Below are 23,711 nucleotides of genomic sequence, written 5' to 3' on the forward strand. Positions count from 1 at the left end.
GGTGTCTAACTCTGTCCCGTGGGGAGGCATAGTAAATAGGTACAATCAGCTAACAGAGAGAGGCAGAAGAAATCGGAAACATCTCTGATTGAGAGTTAGGCCAGGGTTTTCAAATCTTCAGGACACCATGGAGTCCCTGAACGGGGCAAAGGTTTTTCACAGAACACTAAAATAATTTCTAAAATAAATATGAAAAACATTAATTTCAAATTTTAACACTAACTAATGATAATGTTTACAACCATTTTTTGTTTATGATTAATCAAAAAGTGTTGCATTTTTTTGTTAATTTATTTTTTTATTTTCTTTTTCATGGACCAACCTGAAACTCTTTACACGTGTAGTTATGTATCATATCTCTTTCCAATAAAAAAGATCAATAATTAAATGTATTTTGCCATATAAAGCATTTGGTGCTCATTAAGAAAGAGTTTCCAGAGCCCCTCGGCCTCACTCACAGACCAGTTTTGGAAATGGGATGGTTTGTTTTTCTGAGGCTGCTAGTGAGTTAGATCTGTGTGCCTCTCCAAGCAAAATGAGCTCTTGAGGCTCTTACTAAATGGTTGTGTTGATTGGACTTATGTTTTGATTCAGTCAGCTAAAAATCTCAGTTTACAAATCTGCTATTCAACCTACAAAAATGAGTACCATCTGTAACCTCCAAATAAAAATTTTAAAAATAAATAAACCTCTGTTAATTTTTTTGTTGTTGCTGTTAAATTAAAGTTGCGGTTTTATTTGAAATGAATTTTTTTTTTGCTGCAGCACTGACTGAAATGAACAAGATTTAGACCAGTACAATGAGTGGACCATCATGGCTTGTGCAGTGGACACACACATGCATGTCCATAATTCCAACAATAGAACCAAACCGGTCAAAAAATAGTGTTCCACACTGATTCATATAGATTTACTTTTTAAAGAATAATTTAAAAAATGCAAATTAAAACCAATCCATTCATTACATAAGTTTCATTGTGATATAGAGACTATTAGAAGTCTATTTCACTCGATTTTCACATAAATTTTGATTAAATTTCTCCCAAATTGTATGGTGAAATATAAAATTATACTTTGCTTTGTAATGGATATCAATTTCAACTTCATATTTTTCCTCTGTGATAGCCATTTTTATTTTAACGATAGTTATTAAATTATCAACTAACACGGTATAACTACTTTATTTTTTATTATGCTTCAGAAATCTGGAGATGAGGAATGATAATTTGGATTATTCAGCCTAGCGGGTGTTATTTTCACAACACAACATTGCGGCTGCATTGGATAAAGTGCTATAATAATCAGTTCTAAGTGACAGTGTTCTGGGGGTTGAAGGTTCAATCTTCAGTGCAGGTGATATGAAGAATACAATTGCAAATTACTTAAGACTTCTACTTGGTCATCGCTGATGGAATGAAAACAGGTTACCGCCATTTGAATTTTATACAGATTCCCGCGTTTAACAGAAAGATTCCAGAGTTTAAGAAGATGAACACTTAAAGGTCAGAGGTTACATCGACCGAAACGTTGGGAGAATAACATCCCAAGATGAGAACAGTAGTTCGAATAATCCAAATAACATTTCATTTTTGCTTTTAAATTTGTTAACATCAATCCAAAAGAATGTTCTAAGTATATTTTGTGGTTACATGTTGTTTTTTAATAAAATATTTTTAGTACTAGGAAAAAAAAGCAACATAGCTGCGAGCAATTAAAACATGGAATTCATGTTCCATTTTTAACATTTTGAAAAATTTAAATTGAAATATTATTTTTAGAATAAGGAATACAATTTTAGAGAAACAATGTTATCCAAAGTTTGAGTGAAAAAGAAAGAAAAAAAAAAAGCACAACACAGGGGAGATATTCCAACAGTACCTATATGACAATGGAACAGTTAAATAAATTTAAACAGTTCTAAATATTTGTTTCAAGTAAGTTTTTTTTTGTGTGTGTGTGTGTGTGTGTGTGTGTGTGTGTGTGTGTGTGTGTGTGTGTGTGTGTGTAAATAATTTATAGAAAATGTTTGCTTTTCCTTACCATTTGGTTGGTATTTCTGAATATAACCTTGTTCCAGGATTGCCACATCAACAGATGAAGAATAACTTGACATTTTGACCAGTTTGGTTTTGACTTTTTTTTTTTTTTTTTTTTTGTTTTTTAAAGGGGGTTAAAATAAATATTTCAAGATCAATGAGCACTTTTTTTCAATTAAAAAAGATGTCTGTTTTTTTTTTTTTTTTTAAGAAAAGACTTAAAAAGTTGCTTAATTAAAATCTGTGTTTGTTGGTTCGATTTCAGGAAGAAATCTTTGGTTAAAATAAAAACTGATTTTAAAAATAGGGAGGGGGAATCTTGGAAAAAAGGTGTCGAGTTGCAGTTTGTTGGATAATCGGGAGAAGGATGAATAAAATTGTTTTTTTTTTGTTTTGTTTTTTTTTCCTTTCTTTTTTCAAAAATGAAGTTAGGGTTACGTTTTTTCGTGTGAGAGTGAGGGTGTCAAATCCAAAAGCTTGGTCAATTTGGAGGTGAATAATGGCGTTAAAAGAGCCGAAAGGAACGAGAATGGGTCTCTCTTTTTCTTGCAGAGCGAACTAAACAAAGAAAGGAAAACACGATAAGACTTTCATTATTACAATTTCACAGCTGATCACATCAAATTGGCTGGATAATACAACGACGACGACGACAACCGCGGGTGGTAGTCGGGTGTCGTGAAGTAAGGAGGCAGCCTCCTCAACATTCAATAATGATTGCAAATGGAGTTAAGAAAAAAGAAACTAGTTGATAAATAAATATAAAAATATTACTTTTGTTTGACAATTAAGTGCCATTTCAATGAAACTGTCGCAAAGTTGTGTTAATTCGAAGATAGAGGACAAGAAACGAGTTGCTGATCAATGAGGCATTCCCTTTCTCTCAGGTCCCTACCCTGCAGTTACCGGGTTTTCACTATCAACAAACCTTGTTTTGTTTTTATTTTCTCGCTCTTTTTGGAGTGGATGGGACAACTGCTGTTACACCTTTTAATGGCCTTCTTCCTCTTACAATACATAGGGGCCTCTCTCAGTCATGAAGAAATAAATAATAAATTGTATCATCTTCCGCCGTAAACACGTGCGCATTGTGTGTGTGTGCTACTGCTAGTGTTACTCGACTACACTAAGTATGTATGTTTACTTCGGAAAGTAAAACATTTAATTTCTTCATGGCTGAATTTCGTGTGTGTGTGTGTGTGTGTGTGTGTGTGTGCGTGCGTGCGCGCACGCGAGATAAAGATAAAAAGCGAGAGAGGGGAAAAGAGAAAGAGAGACACAGAGAGAAAAAGATACAGAGAAAGACAGAGGGAGGCAAAAAAAAAAAAAAAAAAAAAAAAAAAAAAAAAAACAGAAAGAGAGAAAGAAAGAGATATAGAGACAGAAAGAGAGAATGACCAACTCGTTGAGATGTTGCGTTTAGCCAGGCCATAAAAAAAGGAAAAAGGATTTTAATAAATTGTCTTCTTTGAGGGTGGGGGGGGGGGATATGTTAAGGAGAAAAAAATGTTTATTGCTAATAGAAGCAAACAGAGGGAGGAAGTTACAATAATTCTTCTTGCCAAGTGACCAGAGTTTGTTTCAGATGTTAAACTGCAAACTTCTACTAAGCCACCATTCTCCCATGTATGGAGTATTGTCACATTTAGGCTGATGCATGCATCTGCTACTAGTCTCTCACTCCTGGACAGGGTTCAAAAGAAAGTCGCTAACCTAATTGGTCCTGAACTGTCAGCTAGGCTTCAGCTTCTGTCCCATCGACGAAATGTTGCATCCCTCTGCCTGTTTTACAAGTATTTTAATTGTAGATGCTCTGACAAACTACAACTCTTTGTACATCCTCGACGTAAATACTACCCACAAACCTAACAAGCAGCAAAATCCCATCCCTACACAGCAGAAATCCCCAAATGCCAGAAAGCAGAATAGTTTCTTCTCCAGAACTACTAGACTTTGGAATTCACTTCCGAGTTCCTGTTTCCTCAACTGTACTGACATGCAAAAATTCAAGTGTAATTTAAACAGTCATCTTGCTGCTAAACTCCCTACACAGTACCCCTGCAATTATGTCCCAGATAGTAGTCCCGTACTTGAAAGTGTCACTGTGCCTTGTTTGGGGTGAAAATACAATAAAACAAAAATAATAATAATCTTGCCCATTTGGTGTTACTTAAAGCAAACACTTGCAGATTTGTTCGTTCATTAGAGAACAATCAGGTACATTTAGCCATTAATTCACAAACCGCACAAAAAAAAAAAAAACATTCTACGTTAAATTTATATACGAAATTGATCCTCCACTATAAATTCCAAGTTGATTGTTTTATCTTGTAGCGATACGCCAGAGACATATAAATAAATAAATAACATTCCAGTTATGCACGCATTTGCCGTACATTAAAATAAATAACATTTCAGTTATGCACACATTTGCTGTATCCACCCATGCAAATTCGGTGGAAATAAAAGTAAAACTTTGTCTTTTCGTGCGGACGTAAGACAGAGCATACCATGTGACAGGGTATCCACTTTCCGTCCAATCACGCTTGAAGAAAAACACATTTTCTCAAATTTTTTTCTGACAGCTTTGCTGGAGCCAGCCAAAAGCGTATAAAAGACATCGCACGAAGATCAACTGTCTCTTTGCCTCGTTTCTCCCTGCTGGCTGGCAACACCGCCCTAGAGCTTTGCCCCAGGCTAACCAACATGACTTTGCGCGTCATGCATGCACCTCTTTTCTCTTTTTTTTTTGGCTAGTCGTCATGCTGCAAACACAAACGACGCTTCATGGAAGACAGAAATGCATTGCCGCTAATATTAATGCTCCAATCTCACTGGATTAATTCCTAAAAAAATAACCTTTTGTCATCTCAGACACAAATTATGGAGCAAAATTGCTACACTACTGGAACTAATCAATTTAACAATTGTTTCTTTCCTTTTGTAAAAAAAAAAAAAAATTTCTTTCTAAAAAAAAAACAAAAACAAAATACGGTTGCCTCAGTTGGAGGTTTTCCTTTCTCCTCTTTTGGTACAGTTTTTACTCAAGTTCTATCTGACTAAGAAATATATATAAAGTTCTCATGACTATACGTGATTCTAACAAGAATATCTCGTAAATCATTCAATGACATATTTTTCTGTCGTGTGTTGACACAACACACGCATATAAAATACAACACAAAAAATGATTTATCTTTATTGTTAAATAAAACCTTATCATAAATGTTCAAGTTCGTTTCACTATTATGCTGATTCTGACACTTATTTTTTTTTTGTTTATGTTGAGGTGTGAGCGATTTTCTTTGTGTTCACATCACTGATGTGACGCTGGCGTTGATGAGGATCGGCCATTCCTTGTTATCACACTGGCAATACTTATACACACACACCAAAACCATTACAATCTGTTTATTATTATTATTATTATTATTATTATTATTATTTAGTTTTTGAGTGTTCACACATAATCGCCTAAAAAGTAGAATCTCATTACGTAGGCGATTGATTTAGCGGAGGTTGTTAATCTAAAATACGCCTAATATTTATCTATCTATCTTCTATAATATAAAAGCGAAAATGTATGTGTGCGTTTTTTGCGTATGTCCGGGGGGGGGTCATTGTTTCTTATAACTTTTTATATACTACCTAGATTATAATATCTCCGATTTATGAAAGGAAGTCACGTCTATCTTTTACATGCTATTTTTTACTCTCCGCGTGTTTGTTTGGCTTTTCCATATATAAGCATAACTGGATCCGTATCAAAGGCAGTTCCCTGGCACAGGTGCCAGAGACGTCCAGAAAGCAATGAGCTTTGATCAAAGTGGGCAAAACCCGTCATATCAGACAATTGCTATTCATTTGGACACTCCCCTTTTTATGGAAAGCTGGTTTTCCCCAACATCTTGGAAAAACTGGCTTGCAGCTAAAGTTAAGTGCGTGATTTATTCCTCTTAAATTTACGTGCCTGTCACTTAACTTTTTAATTGTTTATTTTCAATCATTCTCAATTCCACTGCCCTTGTAGTGTCGCAATAAGTTATCAGGCTATTCCCTTCAAGGCTTCGGGTTCAAGCCTACTCGCCTACCAAAAATTTTTTTTTTCTTTTACACCTCCAAACGCCTGGACACCCACGCTAGGTAATAATATAAAACTCAAATAGTCTTGCTTGGGCATTGAAACCGTCTATCCAGTTCCACTTTACGACTTCCGCTTACAAAAATTCTGTGCATGCATAAATAAATAAATAAAAACCAAAGCCATAAAAAAATTTTTTTCTTTTTAAATCGAAAATTACAAAATCGTCTTCCTTATTTTATTTATTTTTAAATAGATTTATATATTTTGTTTTTCTACACTCCTAACATAATGAAAACCAATATAAATAAATACATAAATAATAAATAAAACCGAAAACAAGTTTTTTTTTAAAATTAGCTTACGTTACAAATCAATAAAATCGTTCCACTTAAGTGATTTACTTTTTTTCAGTTATAATTATAAAATACAAATATTTTTTCATACTTATATGGTCGATGTTTTTTTACTACGGCATTTTACGAATGGTTCTTTTGCATATTTCATATTTTTCCTTACATTTCGCTATATTACTTTTTTAAGAATTCTAATATAAACAAAACGATATTAAACCGAAGATAATAAAAAAAAACATGTTCGTTTTTAGCATCCCAAATTTGTAAAACTATTTCGATTGTATTTTCATTGCATGTTGATATCGTTTCCAAACAAAAACCAAAACAAATATTTTTTCGGGTTTGTATTACTGTACACATAGATTCGAAAAAGTTGTCAAAAAACAAATATAGAACAAATAAATGTTATCAAAGGCAAGATAAGTTACTTTTCTACCTAACTGGATATATTTTTTGTGTTTTTATTCAGTGTAACATGTTTATTCAGCTCGAAAAACATGCAATGTTTACCGATGTATTGGAAAATTCAAAATGGAAGCCGACTCTCTCTCGGAGAGGGTACGTTTGGGAAAAGGTATTATAAATAATAAACTAGACAAAATACTGTTAGAAAACAACCGAATACATGTCAACTTATGTCACGGTAACATATAGTGAGCGAATTTCTAACAGTATTTTGTCTAGTTTATTATTTATAATACCTTTTCCCAAACGTACCCTCTCCGAGAGAGAGTCGGCTGCCATTTTGAATTTTCCAATACATCGGTAAACATTGCATGTTTTTCGAGCTGAATAAACATGTTACACTGAATAAAAACACAAAAAATATATCCAGTTTGGTAGAAAAGTAACTTATCTTGCCTTTGATAACATTTATTTGTTCTATATTTGTTTTTTGACAACTTTTTCGAATCTATGTGTACAGTAATACAAACCCATTTTTTCTTATGTAAAACAAAACAAAAAAAAACTACTTGATCAATTTACATATTTAAAAAAAATATATTTGGTATAATAATAATAAATGGAATAATAATAAATAATAATAAAATTTTAATATTTTAGAATGGGGATCACTTTCCTATATAAATTTTACGTAATATGAGCACCTAGTTCTTAACTATATGGCGGTAAACAAGACGTAATCGTTAGCATTTTTCAAGTTTGGTGGTATGGGGGCAGAAAGAGGGTACAGGATGGGGGGGGAGTCATAAGTGTTAAGCATTTTAAAAAGATGTAGAAACACTTCAAACCTGTGTGTGTGACAGGGGAGGAGAACTTTCCATTTTTTTTTTTCGATTTGTTTTGAAAAGGTCTTACCGTTAAATATTACTTAATTATTCTTTCCTGATATTTTTAAAGCTGTTAACACACACACACACACACACACACACACACACAAAACGAGGGTGGATCTGCATACTGCACACTCCCTCCTTGCATTTTTATTTTTTATTTTTCGTCTTTTTCAATTGCTTTCAACGGATTACACCTCTCTTATTTAAAGGATTTTTTTCATTTAATCCTATGGGAAATGATGTTAAGATCTTTATTATCCAATGTACTCCGTATTGTTTTCACTGGTCGTCATGTTTGTTTTTACGCACATGTGCATTCAATTTTTGCACGTTTATACATTAATTCTGTATACTCACTATTCCATAGCTAGCTATAACATACACTGACCCAATGGGTCACGGGTAGTCTAGTATTATATTCAAACTTCACATCTTCGAAACAATCTCACCTTTAAATAATGTAAATAATATTTGAATACTTATGTTTTGCTAACTTGGTATTGTGGAGATAAGTATTAATCCAAGTTTGAAAAATACAATCGCATTTTTTTATTTTTTTTAAACCTTTCATAACAAATTCGTCTCACCGGCCATGTTATGAATTTATCGATCAATATCATTTTAATCTCTTTGTTGTTGTATTTTGGGGGATTATTCAGACTACTATTATAAGCTTAGTTGTTCCGTGACTAAGCGGTTAACGACATGGACCAACAACCTAGGTATACAAAGTTCGAATTCAGTTTGTTCCATAGAAACACATTCACTTAGAATTTTGGCAACCTTCGCCCAGTCTTTCTATAAGAAACTAGTGCCAACAGAATCATTTTATTCATTACAAAAATGAAATGCGTTTAGTTGTTACATTAACAACGTTTCGGCCAATGTAATCTTTTTAGAGGGTCCTTTTTAGGGGATTCGAATTTGGGAAAGATTTTTGGGAGGAGCTGAGTTTAAGGAAACATTTTTAGTAAAAACTTTTTATGAGTTTATACTCAAATGTGTGAGAGCAAGAGAAATGTTAGATGATAAACACAAACAAAAGGAGTTCAAAAAGCATAAATTTACAAAAGAAATATTTTACACATGTTTAAAATGGAAGTTTACGTGATTAGGAAAACATAGAATATTTATTCTTAATTTGAGGGTCCTTATAAAACGAGGGATTCATTAGCTGAGATATCGAAGAAGCCAGAGTCGATAATTTAACGGTCGTGAATTATCTAAGAATTGTAATCAAAACTTCTCCATTCAATTATACAATTTATATTTCATTCAAATTATTAATAAGAGTCACTGTTTATTTGTTTTCATTGTAGAATGTTCAGTGATAAAAGTTAGGAATATTTAAATAAGTTTATTCATTTGTTTTTTTGAAAAGCAGGTGATAATAAGAAAAAGGTTAAGAGTTGTATGTCTATGTGTTTGTTAATGTCTGCGTGCATATGCTTATGACTGTGTGTGAGAGTTGGCAGAGGTGCGAGGGGGGTGTGAGACAACATAGATCTTAGCTCTGTTGTGGACTTTGGCTCAACTGTTTATTGAAGAAAAATCTGGGTTAAAAACGGCAGTTCTTATAAATTCAGAGAAATGCATTTGATTCGCTTAAAATGTTTTTTTAAAAGGCGAATGTATCCAGACATATGCAGAGAAACCATTTTATCATTTTCATTTTGGACACTGAAGTGTCGAGTTTGTGAACTTTATAGTCAAACTCTGATATCTGTAGGCAATCTATAACTGAACCCTTTATTTATCCATGGCGGTATATTGTTCGCATTCCAACAACCATGACCAAATAAAAGTGTTAATTTATGTTAATCTCGCAAGGATTGAAACTTCAACCTCCAGGAGACTATTACTTGCAATATGACTAGGCTTTTATTTATCTTTCATCCTCTCAAATTCATCATTACTTTCTGATATGTTTTATTTGGTCTTCCCCTGCAAACTAATCTTGCTACCTTAACAACCGATTAATCATAGATGCTCCAACGAACTACAAGCCCTTGTACCTCCTATATATATTTTCATAATATCCATTAATCCAAGCACCTTCATTCTTCAAATGTAACCAAACCAACCAAGACTCCTGTTCTGCACACATTTCCCTATACTGTTCAGATTTTGTCTTTCTCTGAAGTCATCAGTTTTAAGTATGCCTTTAAGAGTCACATTATATATTCATTGTACCATTCTCAGCATTTCTCGCCATGCAACACATATCCTCAACCCACATTGGCCAGCTTTTTCTTCCATACATTAATATACTGCGCACACATGCTCGATAAACTTTTTTTCTTAAACCAAAAAATTTGTTACAAATGTTGCTAATTTTCTTACATCTTCAATAAACAAAATTGTACAATGTTTTTTTTTTTCTGTGCTAGTCTGACGATTGTACGAATGAAATCAAAAGTAATGTATTCTCCCTTAGGATCACAATCGTAACGCTCTCTTGATTAGTAATGGCATAAATTTCCTAACTCTTGTAATCAAACTAACCGCTACCCACAACCTTTGTGCTACAATAGTATCACCAAGGTAATTAAACTTTTGAACAGCTTCAGAATTAGTTTGTATCAAAATCAGACTGATATACTGACTAGGCTATCATTGTTCTGCTTGTCTAGGGTATAGTCCTGTACAGTCCCAGAAGGCCCATTATCCCAGGCTTTACCTTCTTGCCCTTCAAGAAAGGGGTTAGTTTAAGGCGTCCCAACTGGGGAATTCCAACAGAGCTGCTATGGCAATTTGTGTTCGACCAGGGTGTTCTTCCTCTATGGTCCGTCTTTTCAAATCTTATTTTCTATGACCTTATGTCTAATCTTTTTGCCATAAGTGATATATAATACAAATAATTATGCCTTATGAAAAAAAATACATAAGGGGGAGTAGTGTTATTTATTTGACTCTTTACTGTAGGTGGGGAAACAAAGTTAGACACAAGGTCGGTTTTTCATGTGAGGAAAATCCAACTTTCAAAAAGGGAATTAATCGACTATAAAAGATGGAGGGGGGGGCAGTGTTTATCTTAAACAGCAATTCATAAAGACAGCTAACAAACAAAGCTTCACTCTTATCTTCTATGTAAAAAAAAAAAAAAAAAAAAAAAAAAAAAAAAAAAAAAAAAGAAGGAGAATTCGAGCATTGAACGCAAAAGGCAAACTTGTTTTCCTTTTGTTTTTCACCAAACATTCAACGTTCATATGGTTACTATGGTGATAGGGCAAGGAGTTCAAGGTCAATTATTAGAGGTTAACCATTAAATTGATTCAGCAGTTTGAAATAAAGTATAGCATGTATTGTATGTTAATAACAGTTCTTGTAAGATTAGCGAAGTTAAGCTACACTAAGCGTGGTTAGTACTGAATAGGTGACCATTATCAGGTTTTGTTGTTGTTGTATCAGCGTTCACCGTGGGTCGGTTGAGCCGGCTCCTCCAACTGAATTCTCTGCATCTCGTATAGACGCCACCCAGGCATGTCAGCTTGAAGTTTCGGTCGATATCAGGTTCAGTCATCCGCGGTTCCAGAGGCGCACTCTGTAGAAGTGAGAACACATTCAACGTTTGAATGATTATCAGGTGCTATATGTTGGAGAGCTCTCTGCTTATTCCGGCATTATTTCCAGTCTTCCTGAATTTCTTGCCATTGTGATACTGTGATAGGCGTCAGATTTATAGGAATGAAACCCAAAAAGGGAGTTGGGTGGCAAAATATTTGTTTATATTACATTTAAATTTTTAAATGTTGGCACGGTTAGAGAAAACAGAGAGCAGAAAGGGAATTCCAAAGACAAGCGCTTTAAAGACAGAAGCTATTAGAGTAAAAAGTATTCTGACATCTGGGGCCTCTACAATGGATAGATAGGATTTTGCTGAGAGTCGTGTGGCTCGACGGTATTTACATTGAAGGGGTACAAGCACAGCAAGTTCATCAAAGCATATTACGTGAGTAGTAGTAAAACGCTTGCCTTTGAAATTTCCTCTCTGGTTCCTGTTTCTCCCAACCATACCAACATGTAAAAATTTAAATGTAATGTGAACAAATATCTAGCTGACCAATTCTCTACTTAGCTTGCTCTACTATAAATGTGGCCCATAAGGCAGTAGTCCCATGCTGCATTTCAGTAGCATTGTTTGGGATGAATAAATTTCTTTTTTAAATAATTAAAAACATTTTTTTCAATCTATTTGCATCATATACTTTTTCATATAACGTTTCCCAATCACAACATATGGTTCAAGTTTATTCCTGTTTAACACACACACAATTTCTAATAAGTAGAAATGCCACTGGGAATATATTATTTCCGTATTCCAGACACAACTCTTCTTGATAGTTAGCCCTTGAAATCAAGATTTAGGTCCTGACAATTTGAGTCACACAAACAAACTTAATAGCAAGACAACGAAACCAATAAAATTTTTAATTCAACACATCCTATTTTTTATTTATTTTTTTTTTTTGAAAAGATTATTTTAGTTTTTAGTCTGCCAAAAAATTAATATATACCATATAACATGAAAGTTTGAACAGACCAAAATTTAGTTTCTATGTATAAACATTAGCACAGGTTCTTGTTAAATATCAGGGTATTGTTCAAGTGCCATGTTAGGTCTGAATGCATGTATCTTCTGGTACTGATGACTGTCCATTACTGTCATATTAATATTTCAGCTCTAGATTTGATTATTTTGTCTCAAAATTCATTATCATCACTTAAAAAACTACCTTTTTTTAAGTAATCCTTCTCTCTCTCTCTCCCCTTTATTATTATTATTATTATTATTATTATTATACAACTTATGCCTTTTTCATCCTTTTTAACTCCTTACATCAAGCAATTCCAACAAAATTTTTCTTTTTAAATACAATTTTAAATGCTCTTGTTTCTAGAAACAGTTCTGAAGTCTCCAACAGTTGTTAGTTCATTATAATCTCTGAACAATTTTCAAACTTTCAATAAACTTAACATCTCACATGGTAAAAAATTGAAACTACCTTTAAAGTTGCAAAAGAAATTTATAGATTAACACCCTCAGCTAAATCACTTACTGCACCAAAAATTTTTTAAAAAATGTGATTCTATATTTTTTAGGCAAGTATGTGCGAACACTCTGGAAAATTTGATAGGAAAAAAAATTTACTTGAGAATTTAGAGTGGGGGATCAGTTTCAGATAAATTTAATTTGAAATGATCCCACATTTCAAGGCAATTCTAACTTTTAAGGCTGTTAACTAAAAAGTAAGGCTAATAACAACCAGCAAGATTGTAAAACCACACGTAATCACTTAAGTCAAAAAGTGTACAAAAATCATTAAAAAAAATAAATAATAAAAATAAAAAAATAGAAAAATTGAAGTTACTTAAAAAAAATCCAGCTCTCGGGGAAAGACAGCACTTTTCACCTATCCATACAAATGTAACATAGCGTGTACATGCATATGCACATTTATGCAAAATGACGTCACTGATAAAAAAAAAAAAAAAGACTTTAAAAAACGAGAAAGAGTACAATCATGTTAGAGATGTGGAGAATGTTTGAGATCATGTTAGAGGTATGAATGATGCTCAAGAAAACGATCATGTGGGGGACGTCAATGCTGTAACAATGAGGAAATAAATGCTGTTGTTACAAAGAAAAAGCAAGTTAAAATTCTTTCCTATTCTTTGTCTCCTTTGCGACTGAGCATATGTGTTGGTTCCCAAACAATGTTATCTATAGCTAACAGAGAGGGAGAAGAAAACACAAAATTAGAATTTAGAAATTGTAAAGGACATCAGTTTTGAGTACAAGTGGTTCAGGTGTATGGAAATGTGTCCAAGTTGTTGTTCACATAACTCCACACATCTTTGCTGTTCTTATTTCTTAGACATTGATAAGCTCTTACCTGAATGCCAACGAATAACTATAATTAAACAACAGGTAAGTGCATTTCGCCAGCCAGATCAGATAGACCAGGCAAAAGGGACAATAATCGACACAGGTAAATAATCACAATGTGGATATTAAAAAAAAACAAAAAAAAACAATAAATCTTTGTTAGTACAGTCAGTGAATGTGTTCTTGGCTTCCACCAATCAATAGAATTTATCATCCAATGTTGGCAGCAACATGGCTGTATGAGTGTATCAGAGGGAGAGAAAGGGAGAGAGAGAGGGTGAGAGGGCAATACTTTCTCAAAATCAATTTGAACAAAAAAAAATCTTTGTATTTATTTTGTAACAGATTGCAGAGAAAAATGTGTTACCAATTCATTTCTAATACCAATATGAAAACAATTTCTGATTTTTTTCATACCGACTTGTTTTCTTAATCTATAAATTCATGAATAGCAATCAAAAATGTTAAAAAATCATACCTTTTTCTGTTATCGTAAGTACTAGATCATCCATGATCTGTTGGGTAACTATTTGTTATATATATTATCAAATATCTCTTCCTCTTTTTTTTTTTTTGTCTCTCTTACTTTTTTCTCTTCCACAGATATTATTAGTAAAAATATAATTACAAAATACTTAAGATTTCTACTTGGTTCAAGATAAGAACAGTAGTCTGATTAATCCAAAGAAACATACAAGATTCACAGAATTTTAGTATTATATGGAAAGGAAAAGAATGTTTACTTTTTGATTAATTTTGTTGAAAACATCACTTGATTTCATTCACACAATTATCAGACCAGCAAAAAACATTGGCACAATTTTGTTTATTAAAGATGCAAGGAAATCAGCAATATTTTCAACAGGACTATTGGTTTAACCATTTACCGTCAAATTGTACTTTCAAGTCACCTTTCAAAAAACACCTGTATAGGAAATATTTCTTACTCTTTTGGCCTGTCATCCCAACTGGTCTTCAAAGTAAGGTCTGTGCATGATTCAACAAGTGAATGAGGGGTTTGTTTATGTTTGTGTGTCAAAATTCTGGCAGTAAAGGGTTAAGAATAGAAGCCTATCAAACATGTGTAATGCAGTGTGATGATGTATGGAAGGGAAAATTTGCTAGTCAAGGTTAAGGTTACGTATTGCATGGAAAAACATGATATTAGAATCATATGATGGATATGTAATATGAATCTTGAAAGGCTTAGATCTGATGACCTCAGAGGAAGATTAATATGGACAGTACAGGGAGATGTGAACAAGAGATACTTTATTGGATAAATGAGAATAGATGAGAGTTTGGGGGTTAGTAGATGTAGGACAGTTGAAGTAGCAGGATCAGTTCATAGGAGAAAGTCAAGAAAAACATGGGAAGAAAGGATTAGAATGGATTTGAGAGAAATAGGAGTAAATAAAGATCTAGTAAAAGACAGGTCATGTGTGGAACTCAATTTCTAACAGTTATCCAACACATGCCAACATATAAAATAGACATTAAACTGAATATGATGATAAAAGAAAAAAAAAAAAATTGACCAAAATAAATTATTTGTTGATTTTTAAGAAAAAAGGTTGAAATTGATCAAACATCAAAACTGGTTTGCTAAATTTTGAGCTGGAAATTTATTAGTGACTATTGGGGGACACCCAGCCTTGTGGGGCCATAAAATAGGCTTAAATATATTTTAATTCATGCATTAATTTTGTATGTATTAGTACAGAGCCAATTCTCTATCGAATATTATATTGTACCTAATATACAGTAGTGATTTCAAAAGTTTAAAAAAAAAATTACTTGGGTGCCATCAGCTAGAATCAAAGCCAAAACATTTAGCACTCCAGCCATGTTTACTACTGATGTAGCTACCAAGAGATAGGTAAGAAAGATTTAACATTAAATGAGTTGAAGAAATGAATTGAATTTGGACATGCACAGAAAGAAGTAAAACTATATCGGCAAGTTGAAATAAACAGTTTGCACTTCAACTTGCCGATATATGTCTGTACACATTATTCAATTTGTGTATGATTGCTATTACCTGTTAATTTCAGTGTTATGTGATCAGTAGTTTAAAAGTTTATCTGTTAAATACTTACACACAGGCACACATCTGTTTTATTTATTTATTGGTTAATAATTATTTACAATTGAACAAACCAGTTGAAATTGTTAAGGATCAAATCAATACCATGAAACTGCTTCCCTGCAAACTACAACATGGCAGCATTCTCCAATGTCAACAAATACTGGCTATTAACCGTCATCATAAGTAATCATACTTTGTCCATTCCATTAATATTTTGCAATCCTCTCATAATATTCTTCATTATTAACTTTTATCTTTTAGTAGCTTTTGGCCTCAATAAGTGATGGCTCATTATTAGTAACGAAATATCAGATATCCCACAAGAGAAAACAGTTTTGATGTGCACACAAGTTAATAATTGTAATAGCATTCTCAAAGGGCGGGTTGAGCTGGCTCCAAATAAGTTCACCGCATCTTGTGTCAAGGCAATCTACACACATGAAATAACAAAGGTTAGGCCAATTGCTTACAACTGTGGATGATGACAGAAATCAACATAGTGTCTGCTTAGAATAGACAGCTTATAGTTGCTTGCACCTCTGTGTCTGCAGAAACTCGACAATAAGTGCAAGCATGTGAAAATCTCAAAAATGCTTGCATCGACAACTGGCTTAACAGCAATGACCTACGAATATATAATCAGTATAATTTCATGACACTTCAAATGAATCCGTCTACACAAGTTAATACCAGAAAAAAAATTTAGTTGCTGCAGAATCAAACCTCCTTACTAGTTGAATACACCACCTCCTCAAATTCTGACTCTTCCTCACCGTGGTAGTGGTAATGTGGTAGGTCCAGTGCTACAAAGTTAACAGGACTCTAGTGAAAACCTAGAAGTCATCATCAGGATCCATCGTCTTCTGGTCGTCTATGCCTCTGTATATGGCAAGCAAAGACATGTTGGGCACAGAACCACAAATCAATGGACTAAAAGTCGCAATGTTGCTTCTATGCCATTCCATTGTATGTTCTGGATGAAACCTTTCCCGATCTGCATGTAACTGCGGAGCCTTGCTGCTCTTCGTCTCAGTGGTAAACGCCTTCAATCTTGCATGCTAACAAATATGTGACCAACAAGAATGACTTCATGCAGAACAAATAAACTACTTGAATCCCAAATCAGTTCAATAACATTTGATGGGAATAATGGAGAAAAAAAAAAAACAAAATTGCCACACAGGGAAGTGGAAGAGAGGATCTTTGATAAGGTTAGAGGTTTTCAACATAGCAATTTTTTTTTTTTTTTTGCTCATATACTGAGACGCATCAGAGAAACATTTTTTCACAAAGATATTAAAAGTACTTTTCAGTCAATCGAATATTTTCACAACGGTAAAAGTTGATTTTTCTAGATTATTTTTGGAGGGGGGGTGTATTTTGGTTTTTAGAAATGCAGGGGTTAGTTTATCAATACAATTTAATCTAAACAGAACCCCATGGAAAAACGTTGAGGAATACAGATAACCTGAAAAGAACAGTAATTTGGGGCAATATGAACAATTGATTGTGAGGAAGGTTGGGGGGGGGTCCGTTAAAGTTTTAGTTCCTATCAAAAATTCTTTTCTTACTTTCATTTCATGAAGTCATTAATAAAAGAACATTAAACAACACTATTTACTCTTAAACTAAAGATGGAGAATTAAAATTAAGTGTGTATTCCTAAAGAAACACAAAAAAGAAAAAACAAAAAAAACCCTGAAAATATTAACTCTTTCAAACATAAAGGAAACAGCAATTAGATTGCTTCTTTATTACTCCCAAAACTAACCCTACGTCTGGGATAACACTCAACAATGTCAGAATTTGGATCAATATCATTAATTCAGCATCGCCTTAGAAGTGACAATAGAGATCCTTGATTAATAATCAAGAAGGCTGCCACCTAGTCAACTTCTGAAGAACCATTCGAGTTACTGCCCTTTCTAGGTTATCTGTCTCCCCTATGTTTTGTTATAGTGGTTCTGATTACATTAAAGAATAAACTAAAAACTTTTCTAAAATCTGAAATATGTCAAAGGAGAAGGCGTAAAAAGTTATAATGGTCAAAAGTGTGTTTTCTATAAAAATTTAAAAATTTTTAAAAAATGTGAAGTTTCTTTCTGCAGTAAATAATTTGATGGCCAGGTAAAAACCTTGATAGGTCAAAGTTGGAATGTATCTCCATACAAACAATCCAGTCGTATTGATGAAGTTAAAAGTGATCAAAATGGTATAATTTTTTTTTAATACACAGAAAAATGTAATTTTTCACTTTTTAAAAATGCTATCATTAAATATAAAATGACATTTTTAACAATAATAATCTTATAAGATGTCAAAAACTTTTAAAAGACATTAAAGGTGAATAATAATCACTCTTTTGTTGTCTTGCACAACTGCTTCACCAACTCCTCCTTCTTCCTTCGCTTCCTCAAGTGTTTTTTTTTTTTTTTTTACAAAAATTTCAAAACTAAATGATTTTTATATGTTATTCAATTGGAATTCACTGTTGAGATGAGTATTATTTATTAATTTTATTTATTGTGGACTATTATCCTCATCTTTTCTTAGTTGTTTCACAGTTCGCCCAACTATTCCTCTGGCCTTTGTGGTGAGACGACAATAACTACGGAAGACAGTAATTGCAGTGAATGCAGTCAAGAGATTCAGAGTTCGGAATGTGCTTTAAGTGTTAGTTTTCATGTAAAGATAATCACCAGTACTTTATCGCATCTAAGTGAAAGAAAGATATAGTAGCTAGTTAATATATATCACTTATAATCTGGGCACAAACAGTGGCTAATAGGTATCTATTTTATAGATATTCTATAGAGTATAAATATAGGTTAAGCTAATGCATGCCTTAGCAATAGAAGTCTATAGATGTTTAGTATTTATCGATTTTTAAAGGGTCAGCCTACTAAAGTTTAGGACCGGAAGCTAAACCCTCCTCCCAAGTTATATGCAAAGTATGTGATTTTATATCAGTTTGGGAAGAAGAGCAATTGTTTTTTTTTTGTCCAGTTGGAACAGAAGAGATGATATACAAGAATACAGCATTAATATACAATATAGACATACAGGAATTTAGGGAGTATTTAGGGGTGTAAGGATTTTTAATGTTTATCATACAAAACAGACAGGCAAGTGTCTTGGAGGCAAAGTATTATCACTTTAAAGCAGACATTTAGATATAACACTTGTGCCAGTAATTTAAGTAACCTACATCAGTAACAATATACATGTGGCAAGTATAGGTTTTGTATTTAAACATTACACTTAGTCATAGAATGATAAATTATGATTTCCAAAAAGAAGCAGCATAAGTAAATAAGAGCAGGAAAACAGGTTTGATGAATAAGCAATAATTTAATTGCTTCCTAAGCAGTAGTTTGCACAATTTAGCAGTTTTTGTATGGTTTTGCTTTTATTTTTGGAGATATATTTTGTACTGTACTGTAATGCTTCTACTTCATCAAGGTATTTGAGTCTATCGGATCACTGTAAATCCTGTCTGGACAGCTATTTTCGTTTTGGTTGTCACATCACACATGATCAATGAAAATTCTACCTTTGAGTAGGATTACTGTGGATTACATTGGATAACAATCGGATTGTAATCTGATAGTTATCCATTCCTGAATCTATTAGAATTTAGTAATTGGATTATTCCGGGATCGATCCGGAATTACAATCTTATCTCCCCTCCAAAAAAACGGGCATAAATCAATAAGAAACAACCCATGGAACTATAGCCCTTTATAGCTTTTCCTTCCTTTTGTTACATAGGAGTCACCACTTATCAAGGCCTGAAGGCCACTCGAGGATAAGGGTTAATGAGTGTACAGAAGTCAATGGGACAATATTGTAGTAATCATTAGTACTGGAAATTTGGTAACTTTAATTAGTTAAGGGGAACAACTCATCAAGAATTTGTTTATGTTGGACTTGAATATGACCAAATTGTAGTCAGCTGTAAAGCAGGCAAATGGAAGAGAGTTCCACAGGTGTGCAGTTCTAAGAAAGTTTTTTTCATGGAATCTACATTCAGGTTTAGGCACAGATAAAGAGTGAGGGAAACTATTGATAGTGTTTTCAGTTAGTTTTGGTGAGTGGGGAGGGGGACCATAGTTTAGGCAATATAAACTGGAACATATACATAGAGGACATTGCAAAGACTGCTGCAAAGAAGATGGGTTCTCTCTATCAAGCTAGAAGGCTATTCACAGCTGAGAATATCCTGCACCTCTACAAGGCCACCATTCGCCCATGCATGAAGCATTGTTGCCACATCTGGGCTGGTGCATCTATCACTCGCCTCTCCCTCTAGGATAGCGTCCAAAAAAGAGTTGTCAATCTAATCGATCCCACTTTATCAACTAAGCTCCAGCCCTTGTCTCATCACCGCAATGTTGCATCACAGTGCCTGTTTAAAAAATATTTTAATGGAATGTGTTCTGATGAACTCGTTGCACTTGTGCCCCCTCGCCTTACATATCCCTGACAAACCCGCTTAGCAATAAGATCTCACCCTTTCACTGTTGGGGTTCCTAGATGCCAGAAAGCTTTCTATTCTAATAGTTTCTTCCCTTGAACATACCAGACTTTGGAATTCCCTTCTTGCTACCTGCTTCCCTGGTCGTACTGATATGCAGAAGTTAAAATGTTACATAAACATCTTGTTAATCCTTCCTAGACATGGTCCCAAATAGTAACCATTTACGTCCAAGTGGTGATATGCCTTGTTAGAGATAGACGTGAGTAAATAAATAAAGCTGGTATAGTGTATATGTGAGTATATTTAACATACAAGTGAATGTTAAGTGTCAAAAATGATATACATGAAAAGTAATTATAAAATGCATGCTGAGTAGATGTGGGAGGCTGGTATATAGATCTACAGAATAGATTTCCACATAGGAGTCAAGGAGTTGGGAGTCAGAGTCGCAGATATTAAAAGGAGTCGGAGTCAGAGTCGGCATCCTAGGAATTCTAGGAGTCGGACTTTTACCATCCAACTCCGCAACCCTGATATATACCATTCGGTATGGACCCAACCATGGAAGATCAGATAATAAATAAACATGAATTTATAAGACCAAAAAATTCAACCTTGATCGCCCTTCGGAGCCCATGGCGCAGTTGATAGAGACGTTGAATCTCTACGGTTCCAGGTGAAAATTGCCTGAAGATAGCGGTTTCAAATCCTACCCAAAGCCAGCCAGAGGCTTACTTGCCCAAACCGTGGTGAGACGACAACAACTACAGAAGGCAGTAATTGCAGTGAATGCAGTCAGGAGATTCAGAGTTCTTATCCGTCGCGGTTACCACCTGACAAAGGCCAAAGGAATAGTTGGTCGAAATGTTGTGAAACAACTAAGAAAAGATGAGGACAAAAGTCCGCAATAAATAAAATTAATAAATGATTTTTTCCTTAAAAAGTGCTCCCCCCCCCCAAAAAAAAAAAAATAAATAAATATAATAAAAAATGGAATATAAATTTTGGTTTACAAATTTTTTTATTGGCAAAAATAATTTGATTGTTTGATGAAAACCTGGATAACAATCAATCAGGTTATAATTTATTGAAGTCATTAAAAAGAGCCGTCTCAACCTATCCAAGCTGATAAGTGTATCAAGTCATAAATATTGTGCACACTAATGTTAGCAAAATAAAACTTGTTCAAATATGCACACTATCAGTTTAATCTAATTGCTTATATACATACATATAGATATACATGCATACACTATACACACGCACATTATATATATTGTCATTTTTAGCAATACATAAACAGTTTTGACCCATTGCTTTTTTGTATTTAATTTTCGCTTCCTAAGCAGTGAAGAGAAAATTACCTCCCTTTTATTTTTATCCATGCTGACAATGGGTTATACACACAAACATGTGTTCATGGATATATTTTATGCATGTAGTTGGTTGTTTTTGTTTTATGGCATATCAACCCTTTTCAGGTTATTTAATGCTGAATCCAGTGATTTTGAAGAAAAAATTTTTAATAGAATATATATATATTTTTTTTTTTTCAAGTCGGTTTCTATTTAACCCATAGTTGGGACCTTAACAGGTATTACCACTCCAGGTCAGAGTGGAACTGGGAGCAATGGCAATTAAGGGGTGGCTACACTTCCTCAAAGCCCGCAAGCTGGGGCCTCACCATCAGATATAGTTTAAGTTCATATCCAGGACCTTCATGCATGTAAGAATATTTAAATATTTAATAATATATATATATATATATATATATATATATATATATACTAACATGGATACCTGGCGATGCCTGGGTCGACATGAAGTTCTATTTGGAACAAACCTGCTATACTAAGGATATTAATCATTTTCATCATGAGCAACGTTGTTTCCCCACAACAATTTAAAAAATAAAAGAACGGATAAAAACATTTAAATGTAATCGCCCCAAAAAAAGAAGTACATGATACCCTCTCCAACTGATATTTCAGCAGAATGGATACAAAGAGAAGAAGCTATTCACCAGATATTGAGCAGTTTTTGTTGCTCGTGTGCTGGACCCCACCCCTACCAAAAAAAAAAAAAATAAAATGAAAAATAAATGAATCAAAACAACCTTTGTTTCAATAAAAATAGCAGCGCATGCTGAGAGGCCGGAAAAACAAAATAGCCGTGTAGGCAGACTCCAACCTGAAACGCGAATAAAGGAAAAAGCTAATTTGCAAACGACTTTGCCTACTGTAGAAATAATAACGTTTATAAACATTAACGTGTTTGAAAAGTTTAAGAACAAAATGGAATTCCTTTTATTGGCTTGTTTTTGTTTTGTTTTTTTGTAAATAAAAGAAATTTCGACTTGTTTCTTTTTTTTTTGGGGGGGGTCAATTCCTGGAACGCTCAAAGATTCTGTATAGTCGGTTTTTTAGGTTTTTTTTTTACATAGGCATCACCACTTATCAAGGCCAAGAGGCCACTCGAGCATAAGGGTTAAAGAGTGTACAGTAGAAATTGGACAATATAGTAATCATTAATGGAAATTCGGTAAATTTGTTAAATTATATGGAACGGTACATCAAAAACTTCTTTACATTAGACTTGAAGACAACCATATTGTAGTCAGCTGTAGAGTAGGAAAACGGAAGATAATTCCACAGGCATGCAGTTCTAAGAAAGAAGCTTTTTTCATGGAATCTATGTTTAGGTTTAGGCACAGATAAAAAGTGGGGGAAATTAGTGATAGTCTTTTCTGCTAGACGGGTGTTTCTTGTAAAAGTCAGGCGAGGGGGGACCATAGATTGGAACTCAGCCGAGCACTTGCCATCAAAATAACGATAAAGCAGAGACAAACTCGAAACATCTCTTCTATGAGAAAAAGGTTGCAGGGAAGAGAAAAGGACATCCCCCACAATGCTACGAAGTCTATTTTGAACTCTATCAAGGCAGAATAAGTCCTTTCTAGCAGCTCCTGCCCAGATGTGGCAACAGTACTCCATCCCTGGACGTACCTGGCTCTCATATAGATAGAGAATTGCATCAGCAGTGAGATATCTACTGCATCAATAGAAGGATCCCACCATTTTTCAAGCGGCCTTGGCAACGGATTTAATGTATGTGTTCCATTTAAGATCAGGAGTAAAGGTCAAGCCAAGAAGCTTGTCAAAACATGAGGCCTCCCCAAGATGAGAGCCATTCATTTCAATTGATGCCAGATGGCGATCAGAGCGTTGATGATGTAAAGATAGAAGCTTGGTTTTAGATGTATTAAAAGTAACAAGCCACCTCTTTACCCATTGTACTACGTGCTCAAGATCAGAGGAGAGAGAATCAGAGAGAACTTGATCGTTTATGGTCTTAGATGTGCTACCATAGATAATAGTGTTATCAGCATAAATGTCTACGAATGATGTAAGGATGTGATTTGGAAGATCATTAATGTAGATCAGGAAGAGAGTTGGGCCCAGGATGGACCCAAGAGACTCCA

The 23,711-nt window shown here is 33.9% G+C and overlaps 1 protein-coding gene across 3 annotated transcripts in view; it reads right to left on the reverse strand.

Moving 5' to 3' along the window:
* LOC145259671 (E3 ubiquitin/ISG15 ligase TRIM25-like) overlaps positions 1–23,711 on the reverse strand; it is a 155,180-nt gene that overhangs the window by 95,880 nt on the left and 35,589 nt on the right. Inside the window, exon 1 of one of the 3 annotated variants that reach the window (XM_080117331.1) lies at positions 2,041–2,652. The exons of 1 other annotated variant lie outside the window; for it this stretch is intronic. In XM_080117331.1, the coding sequence (XP_079973457.1) occupies positions 2,041–2,113 (73 nt within the window). In that variant the 5' untranslated portion in view covers positions 2,114–2,652. Of the gene's footprint in view, positions 1–2,040; positions 2,653–23,711 lie in introns of those variants that run through there. One more of the 3 variants, XM_080117330.1, reaches the window with a different exon arrangement.

Source organism: Euprymna scolopes, chromosome 35 (assembly GCF_053919585.1).
Source record: "Euprymna scolopes isolate OS-2025 chromosome 35, ASM5391958v1, whole genome shotgun sequence".
NCBI lineage: Eukaryota > Metazoa > Mollusca > Cephalopoda > Sepiida > Sepiolidae > Euprymna > Euprymna scolopes.